The sequence below is a fragment of the Ascaphus truei genome, chromosome 5 (assembly GCF_040206685.1).
Source record: "Ascaphus truei isolate aAscTru1 chromosome 5, aAscTru1.hap1, whole genome shotgun sequence".
NCBI lineage: Eukaryota > Metazoa > Chordata > Amphibia > Anura > Ascaphidae > Ascaphus > Ascaphus truei.
This window is the reverse complement of record NC_134487.1, coordinates 4,565,561-4,588,505: the sequence shown is the minus strand read 5'-3', so window position 1 is coordinate 4,588,505 and position 22,945 is coordinate 4,565,561. Positions and strand designations below refer to the sequence as shown.

Here is a 22,945-nt window from a genome sequence, read left to right as displayed (position 1 = left end):
CACATACGCCCCTCTCCCCCCACCACCAGATACCATTAGACATACACCCCTCTCCCCCCACCACCAGATACCATTAGACATACGCCCCTCTCCCCCCACCACCAGATACCATTAGACATACACCCCTCTCCCCCCACCACCAGATACCATTAGACATACGCCCCTCTCCCCCCAGCACCAGATACCATTAGACATACACCCCTCTCCCCCACCACCAGATACCATTAGACATACGCCCCTCTCCCCCCATCACCAGATACCATTAGACATACTCCCCTCTCCCCCCACCACCAGATACCATTAGACATACGCCCCTCTCCCCCCACCACCAGATACCATTAGACATACGCCCCTCTCCCCCCACCACCAGATACCATTAGACATACGCCCCTCTCCCCCCACCACCAGATACCATTAGACATACGCCCCTCTCCCCCCACCACCAGATACCATTGGACATACGCCCCTCTCCCCCCACCACCAGATACCATTAGACATACGCCCCTCTCCCCCCACCACCAGATACCATTAGACATACGCCCCTCTCCCCCCACCACCAGATACCATTAGACATACGCCCCTCTCCCCCCCCACCAGATACCATTAGACATACGCCCCTCTCCCCCCACCACCAGATACCATTAGACATACACCCCTCTCCCCCCACCACCAGATACCATTAGACATACGCCCCTCTCCCCCCATCACCAGATACCATTAGACATACAGTACGCCCGTCTCCCCCCACCACCAGATACCATTAGACATACGCCCCTCTCCCCCCACCACCAGATACCATTAGACATACGCCCCTCTCCCCCCACCACCAGATACCATTAGAGATACCCCCCTCTCCCCCCACCACCAGATACCATTAGACATACACCCCTCTCCCCCCACCACCAGATACCATTAGACATACGCCCCTCTCCCCCCACCACCAGATACCATTAGACATACGCCCTCTCCCCCCAACACCAGATACCATTAGACATACACCCCTCTCCCCCACCACCAGATACCATTAGACATACGTCCCTCTCCCCCCACCACCAGATACCATTAGACATACACCCCTCTCCCCCACCACCAGATACCATTAGACATACGCCCTCTCCCCTCAACACCAGATACCATTAGACATACACCCCTCTCCCCCACCACCAGATACCATTAGACATACACCCCTCTCCCCCCACCACCAGATACCATTAGACATACGCCCCTCTCCCCCACCACCAGATACCATTAGACATACGCCCCTCTCCCCCCACCACCAGATACCATTAGACATACGCCCCTCTCCCCCCACCACCAGATACCATTAGACATACGCCCCTCTCCCCCCACCACCAGATAACATTAGACATACGCCCTCTCCCCCCAACACCAGATACCATTAGACATACACCCCTCTCCCCCCACCACCAGATACCATTAGACATACGCCCCTCTCCCCCCACCACCAGATACCATTAGACATACCCCCTCTCCCCCCACCACCAGATACCATTAGACATACGCCCCTCTGATAACCACAAGAGGTGTGAGTCCCAGGGAATACTTCTGGGAATCTGCTACCTTGCAGGCAGTGCAGGCCTGCTTCTTTAGCAGTAAAATAGTAGCTATATAGGTGAGACTGCAGCTCCATCGATATATCTACTATTTTCCTGCCACTTACCATGGAAGAGACGCACTCGGGGGTTACTGAGGACTTACAGGCAGCGGATCCGCATAGGAGTTCCATCCGCTGCAGGAGCAGGACGGTGAGTGAGCGTGAGCAAGCTGTTACTCCACACCGGGCATACCGGGCATACCGGGCACACCGGGCATACCGGGCACACCGGGCACACCGGAGACACTGGGATGTTATACATTATGGGAATTTCACTGAGGAATTCATCTAAAACCTCAGCTGAGTGTTCTAACTCCTACCCTCCTATATATCTATTTATATATATATACCCTCTCAACTCGATCTATGCTCCATTTTGATTCATTTACAACTTCAAGATCTTTGATCCTATGGTCTGTATTTCCTAGAGCTCATATTCGGTTTTCCACATGCTGCTTCTTTAGCAGGCTGGTGAACTTTGGTTCTGGTGCTGGGTGTGAGTCCCAGCAGGTCCCAGGCAATCCTCCTGGCAGGCTTCTCAGCCTGCTTCCTTAAAGGCTGGTGGGGGGACTGTCAGGGAGTCTGCTGACTGCCTTGTAAACATTAACTTCAAATCAGGAGTTGATTTGAACACCCTAGCAGACCTGGAACTAGGGTGTGGTCTCCTATGCCAGGAAAATACACATATACACTCACATAACCCCACATACACTCCCCCCAGATATCCTTACACATACACCCCCCCAGATATCCTTACACATACACCCCACATAACCCCAGATAGAAACACACCCTATACTGTATATCCAGGTCCTCCCCATCTCCTGCTCCCAGTGCCCTCCTCACCTGAAAAGATCCAGCTCATGGATGCCAGTGATGTGCCAGGGGTGATCCAGCGGGTCCTACATGCAACATGGAGACACTGTTACTGCCCGGGTTACCCGCTGCCCAGTTATACACGCTGCCCGGTGACACACGCTGCCCGGTGATACACGCTGCCCGGTGACACACGCTGCCCGGTGACACACGCTGCCCGGTGATACACGCTGCCCGGTGACGCACGCTGCCCGGTGATACACGCTGCCCGGTGACACACGCTGCCCGGTGACACACGCTGCCCAGTGACACACGCTGCCCGGTGACACACGCTGCCCGGTGACACACGCTGCCCGGTGACGCACGCTGCCCCGTGACGCACGCTGCCCGGTGACGCACACTGCCCGGTGACGCACGCTGCCCGGTGATGCACGCTGCCCGGTGACGCACGCTGCCCGGTGACATACGCTGCCCGGTGACACACGCTGCCCGGTGACACACGCTGCCCGGTGACGCACGCTGCCCGGTGACGCACACTGCCCGGTGACGCACGTTGCCCGGTGACGCACGTTGCCCAGTGACACATGCTGCCCGCTTCTGCCCGGTGACAAACGCTGCCCGGTGACACACTGCCCAGTGACACACGCTGCCCGGTGACACACTGCCCAGTGACACACGCTGCCCGGTGACACACTGCCCAGTGACACACGCTGCCCGGTGACACACGCTGCCCGGTGACACACGCTGCCCGGTGACAGATGCTGCCCAGTGACAGACGCTGCCCGGTGACAGACGCTGCCCGGTGACAGACGCTGCCCGGTGACACACGCTGCCCGGTCACAGACGCAGCCCGGTGACACACGCTGCCCGGTGACACACGCTGCCCGGTGACACACGCTGCCCGGTGACACTGTCTTGGGAGAGGGGGCTTGGCCCGGTATTAAAGGGTTGCACCCCATATGGCCACCCCCTGACCTCACTTGGGAGGCAAGGGGTTAACTGGACTGCGGTCCAGTAATGTGTTTTTACCCTGCTTCAGCACCCAAATGTGCATTCCCCTGTAACAATGTATTTCCCCCATTCCAGTGTCTGCACCAACACTCACACTGGGATCCGTTCGGGAGGAGAAGGGTTAATAGTTAGGAAATTATTATAGCCCTTTGTTCAATTATCCAGCCTTTGCAGGCTCCATTTTGCAGTTCCCCATAGGCCGCCATGGCAGCTCCATACAATCCTATGGGGATTCCAGCGATTTGGGCCCATTCTCAGAGAAGACCTGCAAGTGGCGCCCGAGAGGAGGAGCGGCGGTTCCCCATTGCAAGTCAATGGAGGCATTCATTTCAATGGGGATTCCTCGATGCCGACCTCCAGGAACGGGTTGGCAGCCATCCAAACCGCAGACCGCAGAAGCGGATACAACATCTAAAAAAGAGCTTTTGATCACAGTAGTTCAAATTCAAATACAATTGGCGTGGGAAACTTAGGTTCTAGGGCACCCAGGAATAAAATTCTTTTTGCCCCTAGACCCTAGGAACCCACACACTCGACCACCACCGGCTCCGAGAATTAAGGACCCCCGTAAAGGGTCGCGCTCGCCACCAGGGTCGCGCCACTGACTCTAATGGTAGCTGAGGTCCCATTGAATCCTATGGAGGTGCCGGCCATATTGATTCTAATGGAGGAAAGCCGCGTGGCTTTGAAACGGCTAAGTCCGAAATGGTATAAAGTATAAACCTATATCTCCGGTTCTGTGAGTACCAGAGGGCTGGGATTTTGGTCGCATGTAGTCACTGCTCCGGCATGACTGCATGGCCATTTCCAGCCCTCTACGATCAACCAGACGGAGTATGGGCAAATGTAAAAATTGTGGTTTTCCCATTGACTTCAATGGCGGAGTTGCTCCATTGAAAGCCTATAGTGGCGGAGCCCATTGATTTCAATGGGAGAGTGAAACGCAGAGATTTCTTTGAGCTTATAGCGGAGAATCCTGCATTAAAGTTAATAGGGGATTTTAACTTGTTTTTTGTATCTCCGGTTCTGGGAGTCGTGGAAGGCTGATATTTGGCCACTATGGCAAGGGTCCTCCGGCATGAGGACCTGGCAAATTTCAGCCTGCTCAGACCCACAGAACGGATTATTTTAATATGTGTAGATATTAAAGAATATACTGTTTTGAAAGGCTGGTATAAAAGCCCGGGAAAGTTACTGGCTCTGCTTTATGTTAATATTCAGGAGGGCGACACTTTGTCTACAACAGCCCTCCTGATCAAAGACTTGACCACTCTGATTGTGTACAATAGGGTGGAGAAACACAGAGCCTGAGTGGTCTGCAAGTGCCATAATTCACACTTACAGACAAAAGGGTTTCCTGACCAGATACAAGTCTGGTAGACTTTTAGGCGCCCAATGTTAGGGAATAGGGCTGAAACTCCATATAAACGAGTGTAAGCCCTATACCCAATGTCTTTCGTGATATCTTCATCTGAGCCTGTATTGCTGAATGAATTGCCAATCCTGTACCTGATTGCTTAATTGTCCAACCCCTAAGTAAGTGCTATTTCTTGTCTGTTATTTGTATCATCTTGTGTGTTCTCCTTCTTTAAGGAATAAACTATATTTATTATATCTAAGTTGTGTTAAATTCAACCCAGATATTTGGTGTATATTATAACCTATCACAAGTTACCGTGACAGACACACACTGCCCGGTGACACACGCTGCATGCTGATACACGCCCGGTGACATACGCTGCATGCTGATACACACTGCACGGTGACACACGCTGCCCGGTGACACACTGTAACAGGGACTTATCTCTGTTAAAGCAACTTGCCTCTAATCCAGCAGTGTGCTGGTTAATTGCTGGTGTGTAATCAACCAACTCCACCTGGCTGATAAGAGCTCTCTCAGAAATAGCATGTTCTGAGACAGGAAGGGGGATTCCTGAGCTCATTATTGGAGCTGACCTAGGAAAGACAGACCAGAGGATTTCCTTAGTGGACACTGGACTGACCAGAGGACAGATATCTTGAGCTGCAAGGAGACTGCAGGCTGACGGCAAGACAAAGGGGAGGAGACCTCTCTATACCTGGACAGACATTGCCTTAGCACACAAGGGTGCTGACCCAGGAGAGCAGAGAGGCTTCCCCTACAGCTACAAGAGACAGATGAGACTTTCTTATGGGACTGTTGTATATCTGTTTATATATTTGGGCTGGTAATTAGCTTAGCTAAGCACCCAGTTAGAGAGAGCTGGACTACATGTGTAGATATTCTCCAAAACGGAGCAGGTTTTTCTTTGGCTTATTTTAAATGTTCTGCTGTGTTAATAAAGCCTAATTTTAGTTTCACTTTAAACGGTCTCCATTGCGTACCTCTGAACACGTCTCTTACACACACGCTGCCCCGGTGACACTCACTGCACACTGGTACACGCTGCACGCTGCACGCTGATCCAAGCTTTACGCTGACGTACGCAGCATGCTGACACATACTGCCCAGTGATGCACGCTGCACGCTGATTAACGCTGCCCAGTGACGCACGCTGCGCACTGAAACGCACTCTGCTTTGACACAAGTTGCCCGGGTTACAGTGTGATGAGTAGCAGCTGGGTCCTAGAGGTGCAGTGTCAGACTCACCTCTTGATGTGGATCCTCTATGGCATTTCCCTCTGTTAGATTTGAGCGGCTTGGAATCCTGACCTAGGTATACACAGGCACAGACATACTGCATATTGCATATTACACACCATTTATACCCGTTACACTGCGTAATGCACACACCCTCTACACCCCAGGCTCCCCTGCTTCAATCTCAGTGCCCGCCAGTATCTTTACTCACTGAGCCGCTCCTTATCCCTTTCTAACTATCTGAGAGACTGAGAGACATTCTGAGAAGGAGTTTGAATCTTGACAGTGACCAGCTGGAGAGATATCTCAGAGGCTCAGCTGTGTGATCAGCCCTCTGATATCCTGGACGAGAAGCGGACAGGACAAGCCTTCTTGAAGCAGCCCTTGCACCTAGCGAGGCTAGAGTCTCCTCCCCAGGCCCCTGCACCTAGCGAGGCTAGAGTCTCCTCCCCAGGCCCCTGCACCTAACGAGGCTAGAGTCTCCTCCCCAGGCCCCTGCACCTAACGAGGCTAGAGTCTCCTCCCCAGGCCCCTGCACCTAGCGAGGCTAGAGTCTCCTCCCCAGGCCCCTGCACCTAACGAGGCTAGAGTCTCCTCCCCAGGCCCCTGCACCCAGCGAGGCTAGAGACTACTCCCCAGGCCCCTGCACCTAGCGAGACTAGAGTCTCCTCCCCAGGCCCCTGCACCTGGCGAGGCTAGAGACTCCTCCCCAGGCCCCTGCACCTAGCGAGACTAGAGTCTCCTCCCCAGGCCCCTGCACCTAGCGAGGCTAGAGTCTCCTCCCCAGGCCCCTGCACCCAGCGAGGCTAGAGACTACTCCCCAGGCCCCTGCACCTAGCGAGACTAGAGTCTCCTCCCCAGGCCCCTGCACCTAGCGAGGCTAGAGTCTCCTCCCCAGGCCCCTGCACCTAACGAGGCTAGAGTCTCCTCCCCAGGCCCCTGCACCCAGCGAGGCTAGAGACTACTCCCCAGGCCCCTGCACCTAGCGAGACTAGAGTCTCCTCCCCAGGCCCCTGCACCTAGCGAGGCTAGAGACTCCTCCCCAGGCCCCTACACCTACCGAGGCTAGAGTCTCCTCCCCAGGCCCCTGCACCTAACGAGGCTAGAGTCTCCTCCCCAGGCCCCTGCACCTAGCGAGGCTAGAGTCTCCTCCCCAGGTCCCTGCACCTAACGAGGCTAGAGTCTCCTCCCCAGGCCCCTGCACCCAGCGAGGCTAGAGACTACTCCCCAGGCCCCTGCACCTAGCGAGACTAGAGTCTCCTCCCCAGGCCCCTGCACCTAGCGAGGCTAGAGACTCCTCCCCAGGCCCCTGCACCTAGCGAGGCTAGAGTCTCCTCCCCAGGCCCCTGCACCTAACGAGGCTAGAGTCTCCTCCCCAGGCCCCTGCACCTAGCGAGGCTAGAGTCTCCTCCCCAGGTCCCTGCACCTAACAAGGCTAGAGTCTCCTCCCCAGGCCCCTGCACCCAGCGAGGCTAGAGACTACTCCCCAGGCCCCTGCACCAAGCGAGACTAGAGTCTCCTCCCCAGGCCCCTGCACTTAGCGAGGCTAGAGACTCTTCCCCAGGCCCCTGCACCTAGCGAGGCTAGAGTCTGCTCCCTAGGCCCCCAGTTGGTATTGTATCGTGTTTTGTGCATCTTTGTTTTGTCTGCTGGCTGCCAGAATAAACCCCATTTTATTCAACAACTTTGTCCTGTCTGGTGCCGGTGATACCGGTGGTTTCGGTGTAAAAGTACTGTTCTCCCGTGACATACACTCATCGTAATGCACTTTCCATAATTATATTTCCCACATTTGTCGTGGTAATGAATCCCTTAAAGGCATGCCCCATCCTTCCATATACATACATGCCCAGCCCCGTACCTGCAGTACAAGTCCCATGATGGGGAGGGAGAGCGTGAGTCCAGGGTGAGGGGGCGGCCAGCGGTCAATCTGATTACAAACTGGGGAAGAGTCAGGACAGAGGAGGGGTCAGGGACTGGCACACTAACATTCATGCACATGACATGCCGACAAACCAAACTCAACAAGTAAAGTGAGGGCAGATTCACATGCCACTGATTATTTGGGGTGAGAAAGAGACATTTTGACACATACAGTACTGATGCGAATTGTCACACACACTTCCAGCCTCCCACATTCCCTATTGATAAACCAGCAACATATTGTTGTACTAATGGTCTAACCTCTTCCCTTTTCACCCTATTCACAGCCTGTGAGATCCTGACAGGTTTCAGCTGCCGAGATATCGATGATTTATTTATTGTAAAATCCCTGCAGCATTCTTATCTCGTTAAGGCCGGATCCCTTAACAAGCTCATAATGAGAGCAATATTAATGGCACAACACCAGAGGAATAAACAGCACTCTGCCAGGACTCTCTCCCAACCTCAGGGATCAAGTCTGAATCTGCCCTCTGCCGGGACTCTCTCCCAACCTCAGGGATCAAGTCTGAATCTGCCCCCTGCCGGGACTCTCTCCCAACCTCAGGGATCAAGTCTGAATCTGCCCCCTGCCGGGACCCTCTCCCAACCTCAGGGATCAAGTCTGTATCTGCCCCCTGCCGGGACCCTCTCCCAACCTCAGGGATCAAGTCTGAATCTGCCCCCTGCCGGGACCCTCTCCCAACCTCAGGGATCAAGTCTGTATCTGCCCCCTGCCGGGACCCTCTCCCAACCTCAGGGATCAAGTCTGTATCTGCCCCCTGCCGGGACTCTCTCCCAACCTCAGGGATCAAGTCTGTACCTGCCCCCTGCCGGGACTCTCTCCCAACCTCAGGGATCAAGTCTGTATCTGCCCCCTGCCGGGACTCTCTCCCAACCTCAGGGATCAAGTCTGAATCTGCCCCCTGCCGGGATTCTCTCCCAACCTCAGGGATCAAGTCTGAATCTGCCCCCTGCCGGGACCCTCTCCCAACCTCAGGGATCAAGTCTGTATCTGCCCCCTGCCGGGACTCTCTCCCAACCTCAGGGATCAAGTCTGAATCTGCCCCCTGCCGGGACTCTCTCCCAACCTCAGGGATCAAGTCTGTATCTGCCCCCTGCCGGGACTCTCTCCCAACCTCAGGGATCAAGTCTGAATCTGCCCCCTGCCGGGACTCTCTCCCAACCTCAGGGATCAAGTCTGTATCTGCCCCCTGCCGGGACTCTCTCCCAACCTCAGGGATCAAGTCTGTATCTGCCCCCTGCCGGGACTCTCTCCCAACCTCAGGGATCAAGTCTGTATCTGCCCCCTGCCGGGACTCTCTCCTAACCTCAGGGATCAAGTCTGTATCTGCCCCCTGCCGGGACCCTCTCCCAACCTCAGGGATCATGTCTGTATCTGCCCCCTGCCGGGACTCTCTCCCAACCTCAGGGGCCAAGTCTGTACCTGCTCCCTGCCGGGACTCTCTCCCAACCTCAGGGATCAAGTCTGTATCTGCCCCCTGCCGGGACTCTCTCCCAACCTCAGGGATCAAGTCTGAATCTGCTCTCTGCCGGGACTCTCTCCCAATCTCAGGGGCCAAGTCTGTACCTGCCGCCTGCGGGGACTCTCTCCCAACCTCAGGGATCAAGTCTGAACCTGCCCCCTGCCGGGACTCTCTCCCAACCTTAGGGATCAAGTCTGAACCTGCCCCCTGCCGGGACTCTGAGCTGACAACTGTCCCGAATGTGACCAACTCTGTGATCAAGCTCGTTAAATCACTGGAGAAGCCCCCTCCCTCTCTCCGACAGGCGCGTTCCCCTCCCTCTCTGACACATGTTCCCCTCCCTCTCTCCCACGCGCGCGGCCCCCTCCCTCTCACCGGCCTCCAGACAGGGCTCCAGCTTGTTAAAGTATTCGGGTGCGATGAGCTGCAGGAGTTTGTGGAACAGGTTGGTGTAAGGCAGGCGGGAGAGGAGGACCAAGGACTGCAAGGGAGGAGATACATCAAGTGACGCACGGCGCACACTCCTCACCCACGCCCCGGCACACTCCTCACCCACGCCCGGCACACTCCTCTCCCACGCCCCGGCACACTCCTCTCCCACGCCCCGGCACACTCCTCACCCACACCCCGGCACACTCCTCACCCACGCCCGGCACACTCCTCTCCCACGCCCCGGCACACTCCTCACCCACGCCCCGGCACACTCCTCACCCACACCCGGCACACTCCTCACCCACGCCCGGCACACTCCTCACCCACGCCCCAGCGCACTCCTCACCCACGCCCCGGCGCACTCCTCACTCCACACTCCTCACGCGCACACTCCTCACCCACACACTGCATACTCCTCACCCACGCCCCGGCACACTCCTCACCCACGCCCTGGCACACTTCTCACCCACGCCTCGGCACACTCCTCACCCACGCCCCGGCACACTCCTCACCCACACACTACACACTCCTCACCAACACCCTGCATACTCCTCACATGCACACTGCATACTCCTCACACGCACAGCACACTCCTCACCTGCACACTGCACACTCCTCACCCGCACACTGCACACTCCTCACCCACGCCCTGCACACTCCTCACCCACGCCCTGCACACTCCTCACCCGCGCCCTGCACACTCCTCACCCGCACACTCCTCACCCACACTGCATACTCCTCACCCACACCCTGCATACTCCTCACCCACACCCTGCATACTCCTCACACACACACTACACACTCCTCACCAACACCCTGCATACTCCTCACACGCACAGCACACTCCTCACCCGCACACTGCCTACTCCTCACCCACACCCTACACACTCCTCACCCACACCCTGCACACTCCTCACCCACACCCTGCACACTCCTCACTCACACACTGCACACTCCTCACCCACACCCTGCACACTCCTCACCCACACCCTGCACACTCCTCACCCACACCCTGCACACTCCTCACCCACACCCTGCACACTCCTCACCCACACCCTGCACACTCCTCACCCACACCCTGCACACTCCTCACCCACACCCTGCACACTCCTCACCCACACCCTGCACACTCCTCACCCTGCACACTCCTCACCCGCACACTGCACACTCCTCACCCACACCCTGCACACTCCTCACCCACACCCTGCATACTCCTCACCCACACCCTGCATACTCCTCACCCACACACTACACACTCCTCACCAACACCCTGCATACTCCTCACCCACACCCTGCACACTCCTCACCCTGCACACTCCTCACCCGCACACTGCACACTCCTCACCAACACCCTGCACACTCCTCACCCGCACACTGCACACTCCTCACCCACACACTGCATACTCCTCACCCACACCCTGCATACTCCTCACCCACACAATGCACACTCCTCACCCGCACACTGCACACTCCTCACCCACACCCTGCATACTCCTCACCCACACACTGCACACTCCTCACCCACACACTGCACACTCCTCACCCGCACACTGCACACTCCTCACCCGCATACTGCACACTCCTCACCCACACACTGCACACTCCTCACCCACACACTGCACACTCCTCACCCACACACTTCACACTCCTCACTCACACACTGCATACTCCTCACCCACACACTACATACTCCTCACTCACACCCTGCATACTCCTCACCCACACACTGCATACTCCTCACCCACACACTGCACACCCCTCACCCACACCCTGCACACCCCTCACCCACACCCTGCACACTCCTCGCACACTGCAAACTCCTCACCCACACACTGCATACTCCTCCCACACACTACATACTCCTCACCCACACATTGCATACTCCTCACTCATACACTGCATACTCCTCACCCACACACTACATACTCCTCACCCACACACTGCATACTCCTCACCCACACTGCACACTCCTCACCCACACACTGCACACTCCTCACCCACACACTGCATACTCCTCACCCACGCCCCGGCACACTCCTCGCCCACGCCCCGGCACACTCCTCGCCCACGGCCCGGCACACTCCTCGTCCACGCCCCGGCACACTCCTCGCCCACGCCCCGGCACACTCTTCGTTCACGCCCCGGCACACTCCTCACCCACGCCCCGGCACACTCCTCGCCCACGCCCCGGCACACTCCTCGCCCACGGCCCGGCACACTCCTCGCCCACGCCCCGGCACACTCCTCGCCCACGCCCCGGCACACTCCTCGCCCACGCCCCGGCACACTCCTCGCCCACGCCCCGGCACACTCCTCGCCCACGCCCCGGCACACTCTTCGCCCACGCCCCGGCACACTCTTCGTTCACGCCCCGGCACACTCCTCGTCCACACCCCGGCACACTCCTCGTCCACGCCCCGGCACACTCCTCGTCCATGCCCCGGCACACTCCTCGTCCACGCCCCGGCAAACTCCTCACCCACGCCCCGGCACACTCCTCACCCACGCCCCGGCACACTCCTCTCCCCCCCCATGCAGTGCCAGTCTGTTATATACACAGCACACTCCTCTCCCCCCCCCCACGCAGTGCCAGTCTCTGTTATATACACAGCACACTCCTCTCCCCCCCCCACGCAGTGCCAGTCTCTGTTATATACAGAGCAGGGAGAGGGTCTTTCAGAGGGAGGGCAGGAAGAGGATGAGGGTCACTCAGAGGGAGAGCAGGGAGAGGGTGAGGGTCACTCAGAGGGAGAGCAGGGAGAGGGTCACTCAGAGGGGGAGCAGGGAAAGGGTGAGGGTCACTCAGAGAGAGCAGGGAGAGGGTCACTCAGAGGGAGAGGGTGAGGGTCACTCAAAGGGAGAGCAGGGAGTGTGAGTGTAACTCAGAGGGGGAGCGAGGAGAGCATGATGGAATGACAGAAGAGAGTTTAATGTCTGCTCTTAACCAGCTGCTTCCCCCATAATCTCTCCCGCCGACTGCCCGTCTCTCCCGCCGACTGCCCGTCTCTCCCGCCGACTGCCCCTCTCTCCCGCCGACTGCCCCTCTCTCCCGCCGACTGCCTGTCTCTCCCGCCGACTGTCCTTCTCTCCCGCCGACTGCCCGTCTCTCCCGCCGACTGTCCTTCTCTCCCGCCGACTGCCCGTCTCTCCCGCCGACTGTCCTTCTCTCCCGCCGACTGCCCGTCTCTCCCGCCGACTGTCCTTCTCTCCCGCCGACTGCCCGTCTCTCCCGCCGACTGTCCTTCTCTCCCGCCGACTGCCCGTCTGTCCCTCCGACTGCCCGTCTCTCCCGCCGACTGCCCGTCTCTCCCGCCGACTGCCCGTCTCTCCCGCCGACTGCCCGTCTCTCCCACTGAGACTGCCCGTCTCTCCGCTGACTGCCCGTCTCTCCCGCCGACTGCCCGTCTCTCCCGCCGACTGCCCGTCTCTCCCGCCGATTGCCCCTGACTCTCCCGCCGACTGCCCGTCTCTCCCGCCGACTGCCCCTGTCTCTCCCGCCGATTGCCCGTCTCTCCCGCCGACTGCCCCTGTCTCTCCCGCCGACTGCCCGTCTCTCCCGCTGACTGCCCCTCTCTCTCACTGAGACTGCCCGTCTCTCCCGCTGACTGCCCGTCTCTCCCGCCGACTGCCCGTCTCTCCCACCGACTGCCCGTCTCTCCCGCTGACTGCCCGTCTCTCCCACCGACTGCCCGTCTCTCCGCTGACTGCCCGTCTCTCCCGCCGACTGCCCGTCTCTCCGCTGACTGCCCGTCTCTCCCGCCGACTGCCCGTCTCTCCGCTGACTGCCCGTCTCTCTCACTGACTGCCCGTCTCTCCCGCTGACTGCCCGTCTCTCTCGCTGACTGCCCGCCTCTCCGCTGACTGCCCGTCTCTCCCGCTGACTGCCCGTCTCTCCGCTGACTGCCCGTCTCTCCCGCTGACTGCCCGTCTCTCCGCTGACTGCCCGTCTCTCTCACTGACTGTCCAGACCCCACACACATTTTTCCTTTTGTATTAGAATTGCAGTTGATATTTGTGGGAAAACATGCTGATTTCACACCCAATTTTGAAAATGAAAACGACACAATATAATGATGCTGAGTATCCCTACGCTATTCTACCATCCACTCGTCGCTTCTAAATCAATCTTCACCCAAAAGCTAAGTGGCAAACATGAAGCGTCCTTGTCCTTGTGGCTATACCAATGCAGAGGTTTATACCGCGTCAAACTGAAAGAGAAGATTATGCACCCTATTCTATAATGTGCCCCTTATCACTGCCCCTCGCTCCCTGTAACCCCCTCCCAAATCCAAAACTGGCACAGTGAGTTCAAACATGGGCAAAACCCATCTCTTACGGGGGATTCACGAAGCTCAGATAAGGGAGATCAGCGAGTGATCCCCATCACCTCCCATTGAGAATACCAGATCGCGGACGAGTTAGCAGTGGTGAGGTTATGTTTTGTTCTGTGAGTGTCCCACAGCTTCAACGAATGGTCAATCGCTGGGAGAGAGGTCCATGTCCACTTTCTAGGGGATCTGGAGTGCCACAATAGTGTGTCCAGGTGTCAGGGCTTAGTTACTTCCCTCTCCATACAAACTTTGATGTGGCTATCTGTAGGGCTTTGATATCCTGGACCTGCATAGGGATTGGAAGGGTGCGAAACAGGTACATGTTCAAAGTTTAATTAAATCAGTTTTTTGGTTACCGTAGGGAGACCCAAACTTAGTGCCACGGGTTTCGCATGGTTGATTCCAAAGCCTGAGAGTAGGCCAAACCTGGTGATGATGTCAAATAAGTTTGGGAGGGACGCCATTGGCCCGGACAGGGTCAAGAGAAAATCGTACGCAAATAGAGCAATTATGTTCTGCATCTTGACAAGGGGTATACCGTATACCTCTGGGAGATTCCTGATTGTGCATGATAAACGTTCAATTACCAAGGCAAAAAGCAGTGATGAGAGGAGACAGCCCTGTCTTGTTCCATTTAAACTGGTGATTTGAGTTGACAGAAGTCCCATACATCTCAATCTGGCACCTGGGCCTTCATGGAGGGCCTGGATTCCCCTGACAGAATCTCCACCAAAGCCAAATGTCTTTAGTAACGAGAACATATATTGGCCGCCCACCCGGTCAGAGGCCTTCTCAAAGCCTAACGGAAAGAGCATGGCCGGACTACCAGCCGTGGTGGCAATAGGAACACACTCCCGAGGAAGCAAACGTGCGAAACCGGCAGAGTAAGAGCTGCTGCACGGAGAGAGACGGGACAGGCTGAGGAATCCCAGCGTATCGAAGAGGAGAGAGACGGGACAGGCTGAGGAATCCCAGCGTATCGAAGAGGAGAGAGACGGGACAGGCTGAGGAATCCCAGCGTATTGAAGAGGAGAGAGACGGGACAGGCTGAGGAATCCCAGCGTATCGAAGAGGAGAGAGACGGGACAGGCTGAGGAATCCCAGCGTATCGAAGAGGAGAGAGACGGGACAGGCTGAGGAATCACGCAAGAATCGAAGGCTGATGCGAGTTCTGCATGAACTTTGTCTGGCCTGAATGTATGTATGTCTTTATTTAAATAGCACCATTAATGTACATAGCGCTTCACAGTAGTAATACGCGCGGCAATCATATAAATAACAAATACTGTAATACAAATAACAGAACATGGGAATAAGCTCTTCAGTCATAAAAGTAACATTTAGGAAGAGGAGTCCCTGCCCCGAAGAGCTTACAATCTAATTGGTAGGTAGGAAGAACAGTAGGAGGGTGTTCTGGTAAGTGCGTCTGCAGGGGGTCAAGCTTTATGTATCATGTATAGTATCAGCCACGGAGCTACTCATATACTTCGTTAAGCAAGTGTGTTTTAAGGGGGGTCTTAAAGGTGGATAGAGAGGGTGCTAGTCGGGTACTGAGGGGAGGGGCATTCCAGAGGTGTGGGGCAGTCAGTGAGAAAGGTTTAAGGCGGGAGAGGGCTTTAGATAAAAAGGGGGAAGAGAGAAGACATCCTTGAGCAGAACGCAAGAGTCGGGATGGTGCATAACGAGAAATTAGGGCTGAGATGTAAGGAGGGGCAGAAGAGTGTAAAGCTTTAAAAGTGAGGAGGAGAATTGAGTGTGAGATGCGGGATTTGATCGGAAGCCAGGAGAGGGATTTCAGGAGAGGAGATGCCGAGACAGATTTAAGAAAGAGTAGAGTGTGGCGGTGAAGGGGTTAACCAGGCTTATTAATAAAGTTCAGGCCCACTTGGTTATCCTGACCCGTGTGTTGGGGTCTTAGAGTGTCAGCTCTGGGACCCAGGTGTCGAAAAATGTATTACTGCAACTGTATACTAATTCTGCGACAATAAAGATTTATGTGACTTTTGCCTTTCCTGGGGTGCTGGGACCGGGAGATTTCTAGGCTGTAAGTTTCAGGGTGGTTTGTCGGAGAAAGTCTTTACAGAATGTGGCTGTGTATCGGGGTTCCAAAGTTAAGGGATACCCCAAAAGTTGTATCTGGGGATTGAGTGAGATTCTCGGATACAGCCAAGCACATTACTCCGCCAAACTCTGACTCTGAAAGCGTTCTTGCGACTCACCGCTAGGATCCCTGCTGCAGCATCATCCAGACAAGGTAAATGGGTATGAAGGGGTTAATGTATACCTGTGGCCATACACGGAGTCTCTAGTGTAGCAGGGGTTCCCCAGTATAGCAGAGATACCCACAAACACACCCAGTTGCCCTGAACCTAGTTTAGGGGTTATGGGGCTGCTCCAGCTAGGTTATAAAGCTGTATTTCTCAGAAGATAGGGGAGCACGAATGTCAATATGCAATAAAGAACAAATAGAAACGCAACATAGTGCAAATAAAGTTTTTTTTTAAAGTGAAACGTGTTCGGAGAAATTCTTTCAGATCTCTACGCGTTTCACTAAGCGTGTAGCTTCGTCAGGAGCTTAGTGAAGCGCGTAGTTGCTTGCGTGACGTGAGGACTCCTGACCGCCCCCACTTCAGGGCTGTGCTTGCTGTTAAAGACCCTCTTTACATCAGGATAATTATCCGAGTACTCCAACCCGGAAGTGACGTCCCGTGATCGAGAGGTCTGAGACGGAGGTAGCGGGGAGTAGCCAGGCTGGTTACCCATCACGCTTTTGTGTGACTTATATTCTTATGACACGGTGTAAGTGTTCGTTTTTGACTGCTTCTATAAAATTGGTATATTGTTACTGGATTACGCTGTGGTCGTCCTTAGCTTTTTCCATCTTGATACGGACAAAGTCATCCGAGTGATTTAACATTACTATGTAATCGTGCCTACCGGGGTTTCCATGTACACACCAGTCAAGCAAAGCGCCCTGATCTCTGAAATGCCTTCTTCTGATTGACACCACGTGAGTTCCCATCTGAAAGAATTTCTCCGAACACGTTTTACTTTATTTGCACTATGTTATGTTTCTATTTGTTCTTTATTGCATATGGACATTCGCGCTCCCCTATCCTCTGAGAAATTCATCGTCTGAAGTGGAGTCTGCAGACCATCCATTTTAAGGGTTTCGGGCAGCATCGTTATATGTATATGCATCATTTTTGAAGTGAAACTTCCTTAGTGGCACCTCATTCAAACTGGGGCAAAAAAGAATTGTGGAGACAGAAATGAAACGGATGTGACGTCAGTGCTGGCAGTTGAGGCCGGGCTGTGTTCTGGCTCAGCCCGACCCCAACACTGACATCACACCCGCTCCACAAATCAGATAGCCGCCGGCGCCGCTCCTAATGGCCACCGCACCCCCCACACAGCCGCTGACATGCGGCGGCGGCGGCGATAGCCGCCGGCGCCGCTCATAACGGCCGCCGTTCCCCGCCCGCTGCCTACTGCCGTGCCGCGCATGCGCGATGGCGCCAGTGACTCCAATCACCACGGGAGTGGGGAGGGGGTGGCGCGCAGCCGCTATCTGCCCCCGGCGGGTGCTAACTGGCGCCGCTACGCCGCCCGCTGCCATGGGCTGTGAGAGGAGGAGCCGCTGCTCAGCCTCTCTCCTCCCTCTTGCTTCCCCGAGTCCCGCTGCTCTCCCGCACGGCTGCTGACATGCGGCAGCGCTAGCCCCTGGCGCCGCTCCCCCGCACCCGCTCAAAATGTACTCGCCACAGCTCCTGACGAGTGCCGCTCCAACCAACCCACCCACCCACCGACATGTGGCGGCGCCGCTCAAAATTTAATCGCCGCCGCCACTCCGTGCTCCCCCACACCGGACGCTTACTCTGCATCTGATCTCAGACGCATAGGTTGTGGGCTATTTGCCCAAATTAAAGATGGCTGCCCTGCAGCAATTGCTGTGGACTGTGCATGCGCCGCAGATCTCTTGAGAGGACAAGTCGGAGACGCGTCTCTTCGGTCTCCAAGGTAACGTTTTAGTGGGCCGGGCGAGAAGGCGAGCTGCGCAGCCGCAGACCCCCACACAAGCTGACTGACCCCCCCAGACCCCCACACAAGCTGACTGACCCCCCCCAGACCCCCACACACTGACTGACCCCCCCAGACCCCCACACACACTGACTGACCCTGACCCCCCCAGACCCCCACACACACTGACTGACCACCCCAGACCCCCACACACACTGACTGACCCCCCCAGACCCCCACACATACTGACTGACCACCCCAGACCCCCACACACACTGACTGACCCCCCAGAGACCCACACACACTGACTGACCCCCCCAGACCCCCAAACACACTGACTGACCAACCCAGACCCCCACACACACTGACTGACCCCCCAGAGACCCACACACACTGACTGAACCCCCCAGACCCCCACACACACTGACTGACCCCCCAGACACCCACACACACTGACTGACCCCCCCCAGACCCCCACACACACTGACTGACCCCCCCAGACCCCCACACACACTGACTGACCACCCCAGACCCCCACACACACTGACTGAACCCCCCAGACCCCCACACACACTGACTGAACCCCCAGACCCCCACACACACTGACTGAACCCCCCAGACCCCCACACACACTGACTGAACCCCCCAGACCCCCACACACTGACAGACCCCCACACACACTGCCTGACCACCCAAGACCCCCACACACTGCCTGACCCCCCCAGACCCCCACACACACTGACCCCCCCAGACCCCCACACACACTCACAGTCACACACACTCAGTCACACTCACACGCACACTCACACGCACACGTACACTCAGTCACACTCAGTCACACGCACACTCAGTCACACGCACACTCAGTCACACGCACTCAGTCACACTCAGTCAGACGCACACTCAGTCACACTCGCAGTCAGACGCACATGCAGTCACACGCACAGTCAAACGCACACGCTCAGTCACACGCACACGCTCAGTCACACGCACACTCTCAGTCACACGCACACTCTCAGTCACACGCACACTCTCAGTCACACGCACACTCTCAGTCACATGCACACTCTCAGTCACACGCACACTCTCAGTCACACGCACACTCAGTCACATGCACACTCAGTCACACGCACACTCAGTCACACGCACACTCAGTCACACGCACACTCAGTCACACGCACACTCAGTCACAAGCACACTCTCAGTCACACGCACACTCTCAGTCACAGGCACACTCTCAGTCACACACACACTCTCAGTCACACACACACTCTCAGTCACACACACACTCTCAGTCACACGCACACTGTCACACGCGGAATTCACACTGCCTGACCCCCCCAGACCCCCACACACACTGACCCCCCCAGAGTCCCACACACACTGACTGACCCCCACACACTGACCCCCCCAGACCCCCACACACAGTCACACGCACACTCAGTCACACACACTCAGTCACACTCACACGCACACTCAGTCACACAGTCAGACGCACACTCAGTCACACGCATAGTCACACGCACAGCCAAACGCACACGCTCAGTCACACGCACACTCAGTCACACGCACACTCTCAGTCACACGCACACTCTCAGTCACACGCACACTCTCAGTCACACGCACACTCTCAGTCACACGCACACTCTCAGTCACACGCACACTGTCACACGCGGAATTCACACTTAGTGCAAATAGCTAATACAGGGGATGTGTGCCGAGCACGCGCATTCTAAGTCAAATTTATTTGCGTTTTGTCATTGACATTGTATTTTGATTTTTAATTAAAACATCACCAACACCAACACAAATACAATTTCTGTGACAAAAGTCAAAGAAGTTTCACTTACTATGCGCGTGCACAGCACACACAGCTTTTTTTAGCCCTACTTATTTGCACATGATATCACTTATTCAAAACACTTTATATATTTTTTGTTGTGTTTTATTAGCACTTTTAGTTGCACTATTTAGTTGCTCTTCAATATTTAAGTGCCCACCCTGCACTTTGTTTTCACAGGTTATAAAGCTGAGCAGGTTTTTAAAGTCTCAAAAAGTTTTAAAGTTATGTTCTCGTGTGCGCCAAAAATGAGGCTCGTGATTGTTGGGAATATTTACACTCACTCCATTCCTGACACCAGAATAGGAAGCCACAACTTTTAGCACACAGAACACAGGGCACAATATATTTGTATTAAATGGGTATAGTTTAATGTGTATATATATCGATAACCTGTCTATGAACTGAGGGCTTTCCAAGTCATGGATTCTGGAAGAAACAGCTGGCTATCATGCTTGGTGCCTCTGTGTCTGTCCGGAGTCCGTACTTGAAAGGATCAGGGATGCCAAGGTGTTAGAACAGGAGGGGTACTGCAGTTCTGCTTGAGTACCCGCATCCTGGGCTAACACAGGGCTATCCGACCACCAATTGCCAGAGCCCAGACTCTGTGGAGCCTGGGCAGTGAGTGGGCTCAGCATGCAAAGAGGCAGAGGTGCCAGGTTGGCGCATGCCCCCTTGCTACGTGAGAAAAGCTGCCCGCCCGGCTTTACAATACCAGCGGTGATTGGCTGGCAGGAGAATTCCCACGCTCTGATAGGCTGTTCAGGTTAGTGAATGAGACCCTGAAACCCATAAGGAGACTTGCAGCCAATGAGGAGCGCAGATTCCAAGCGCCAAACCAACAGCGGCAAATTCAAAGATGCTCTGTGCTGAATAGACGCGAGCCGGCTTCAAGGATTTTCAAGGCAGATAAGTTTCTAAGTTCCGCTTTTAAGAACGTAGCGGTTGCTGCAGGCATTGCGCCCAAAACAGTTCCAGGACTTTTGTGAGTAACTGCCGGTCATTGGAAAGTGCTCTAAAAAGGTGATCTTAAGGAATTTCGTTCCGGAAACGGATTTATTCGATAGTCCCATTCCCAGTAAGTGTGTTAATCTTGAATTGTGTAACTTTGTGTGTCTGTCTTTTACGAGAAATAAATTACCATTTATTTTACCATCTTGTTTTGCTCAATCAAATGATCCCGGTTATAAAAAGGTGTTGGAGAACCTCGTCTGCCGTGACATAGAGTGATTCTGGCGTTTAGGATAGATTGTAGGGGAGATAGGTGAGAGGCAGGAAGGCCGGACAGCAGGAGGTTACAGTAATCAAGACGGGAGAGAATGAGGGCCTGAGTCAGAGTTTTAGCAGTCGAGCAACAGAGGAAAGGGCGAATCTTTGTTATATTGCGCAGGAAAAAGCGACAGGTTTTAGATACGTTTTGAAAGCGCTACTGAGTGTATGACAGAATCGTGCACTATTATGGAACAAGAACGCTACCGATAGCCGGCTATATGTTTAGTTGGAGAGATGAAAACGCAGCGTACTGTACACCCCAATGTAACGGTACTGGAACCCCCTCTCCCCTGCCCGTTGGGACCCTATCTCCGGGAAACCTCACCGAAACGGTACTGGAACCCCCTCTCCCCTGCCCCGCTGGGACCCTATCTCCGGGATACCTCACCGTAACGGTACTGGAACCCCCTCTCCCCTGCCCCGTTGGGACCCTATATCCGGGATACCTCACCATAACGGTACTGGAACCCCCTCTCCCCTGCCCCGTTGGGACCCTATCTCCGGGATACCTCACCGTAACGGTGCTTGAACCCCCTCTCCCCCACCCCGTTGGGACCCTGTATCCGGGATACCTCACCGTAACGGTACTGGAACCCCCTCTCCCCTGCCCCGTTGGGACCCTGTATCCGGGATTCCTCACCGTAACGGTACTGGAACCCTGTAACAGGGGACTTATCCCTGTTCACAAATGTGCCTCTAATCCAGCAGTGTGGTGGTTAACTGCTGGTAGCAAATTAACTAACACCACCTGCCTGATTACAGGTGGTAGAAAAAGCCTGCCTTTGAGACAGGAAGTGACTCTTTAGCTCTGACTGAGAGCTGAACTCTGGAGCTGACCGGTCTTGAGCTCTGCCCAGCATAGCTGATTGCAAGACACCAAAAAAGACTTCTAAACCTGGATGCTGATATTTCTGTGCACGCATGGGTGCGGTTCCAGGAGAACAGAGAAGCTTACTCAATCACCACTAACAGATAAGACTTTCATTCTTAAAAGACTGCTTATATCTGCTTATTTTCATGCTATATGTTTTGGGGTTGAGAGAAATGCTTGACTAGGGAGATGTGAATTAAGTGCATGGGATTTCACTAGAAATACTCCCAAGTGGATAGAAGCATTGTTCCCCCCTTGTGTTTGGATAATTTCCTGATGAGAAGGAAAAGGCACAATAAAACCTATTATAATTTCACCTTATAAAGCCCCAATTGTGTACCTCTGTGAACGTCCGTCTACATATGGTGTCAGAGTGGGATAAGAGGTGTCTTTGTAGTTAAAAAGGACCGGAGTGTTTATGTGAAATTTTTTGTTATGCTTTTGCCTACAAACAGTCTAAACAACTTGGAAAAAAAACAAAAAAAAAACCTCTCATGCAGCAGAGATCAGAGTTAAAGGTGTACACACCACTGAAACTTACACTGCACTGAAACTTACAAAAACCACAGATGGACTCTTTTCCCCAATCACAAGAGACTGCTGAAGCAGGTAAACCTTTAATTACCTATCACAAAGTGTAATACGGTCATTGAAATAGGGATTTTGCCTTCTAGCCATAGTCAGGGTTCAAGAAGTGAGTCAGCCCTTAA

The 22,945-nt window shown here is 54.9% G+C and overlaps 1 protein-coding gene across 3 annotated transcripts in view; it reads right to left on the bottom strand.

Annotated features, from left to right (window-relative positions):
* The window catches only part of DENND6B (DENN domain containing 6B), a 119,356-nt gene that overhangs the window by 69,920 nt on the left and 26,491 nt on the right, over nt 1–22,945 (bottom strand). For 2 of the 3 annotated variants that reach the window (XM_075599252.1, XM_075599253.1), the window contains exons 5-8: nt 9,845–9,950; nt 7,924–8,003; nt 6,072–6,134; nt 2,462–2,517 (exon numbers count right to left, since the gene is read on the bottom strand). In XM_075599252.1, coding sequence (XP_075455367.1) covers nt 2,462–2,517; nt 6,072–6,134; nt 7,924–8,003; nt 9,845–9,950 — 305 coding nt within the window. The remainder of the gene's footprint in view (nt 1–2,461; nt 2,518–6,071; nt 6,135–7,923; nt 8,004–9,844; nt 9,951–22,945) is intronic. The other variant, XM_075599254.1, reaches the window with a different exon arrangement.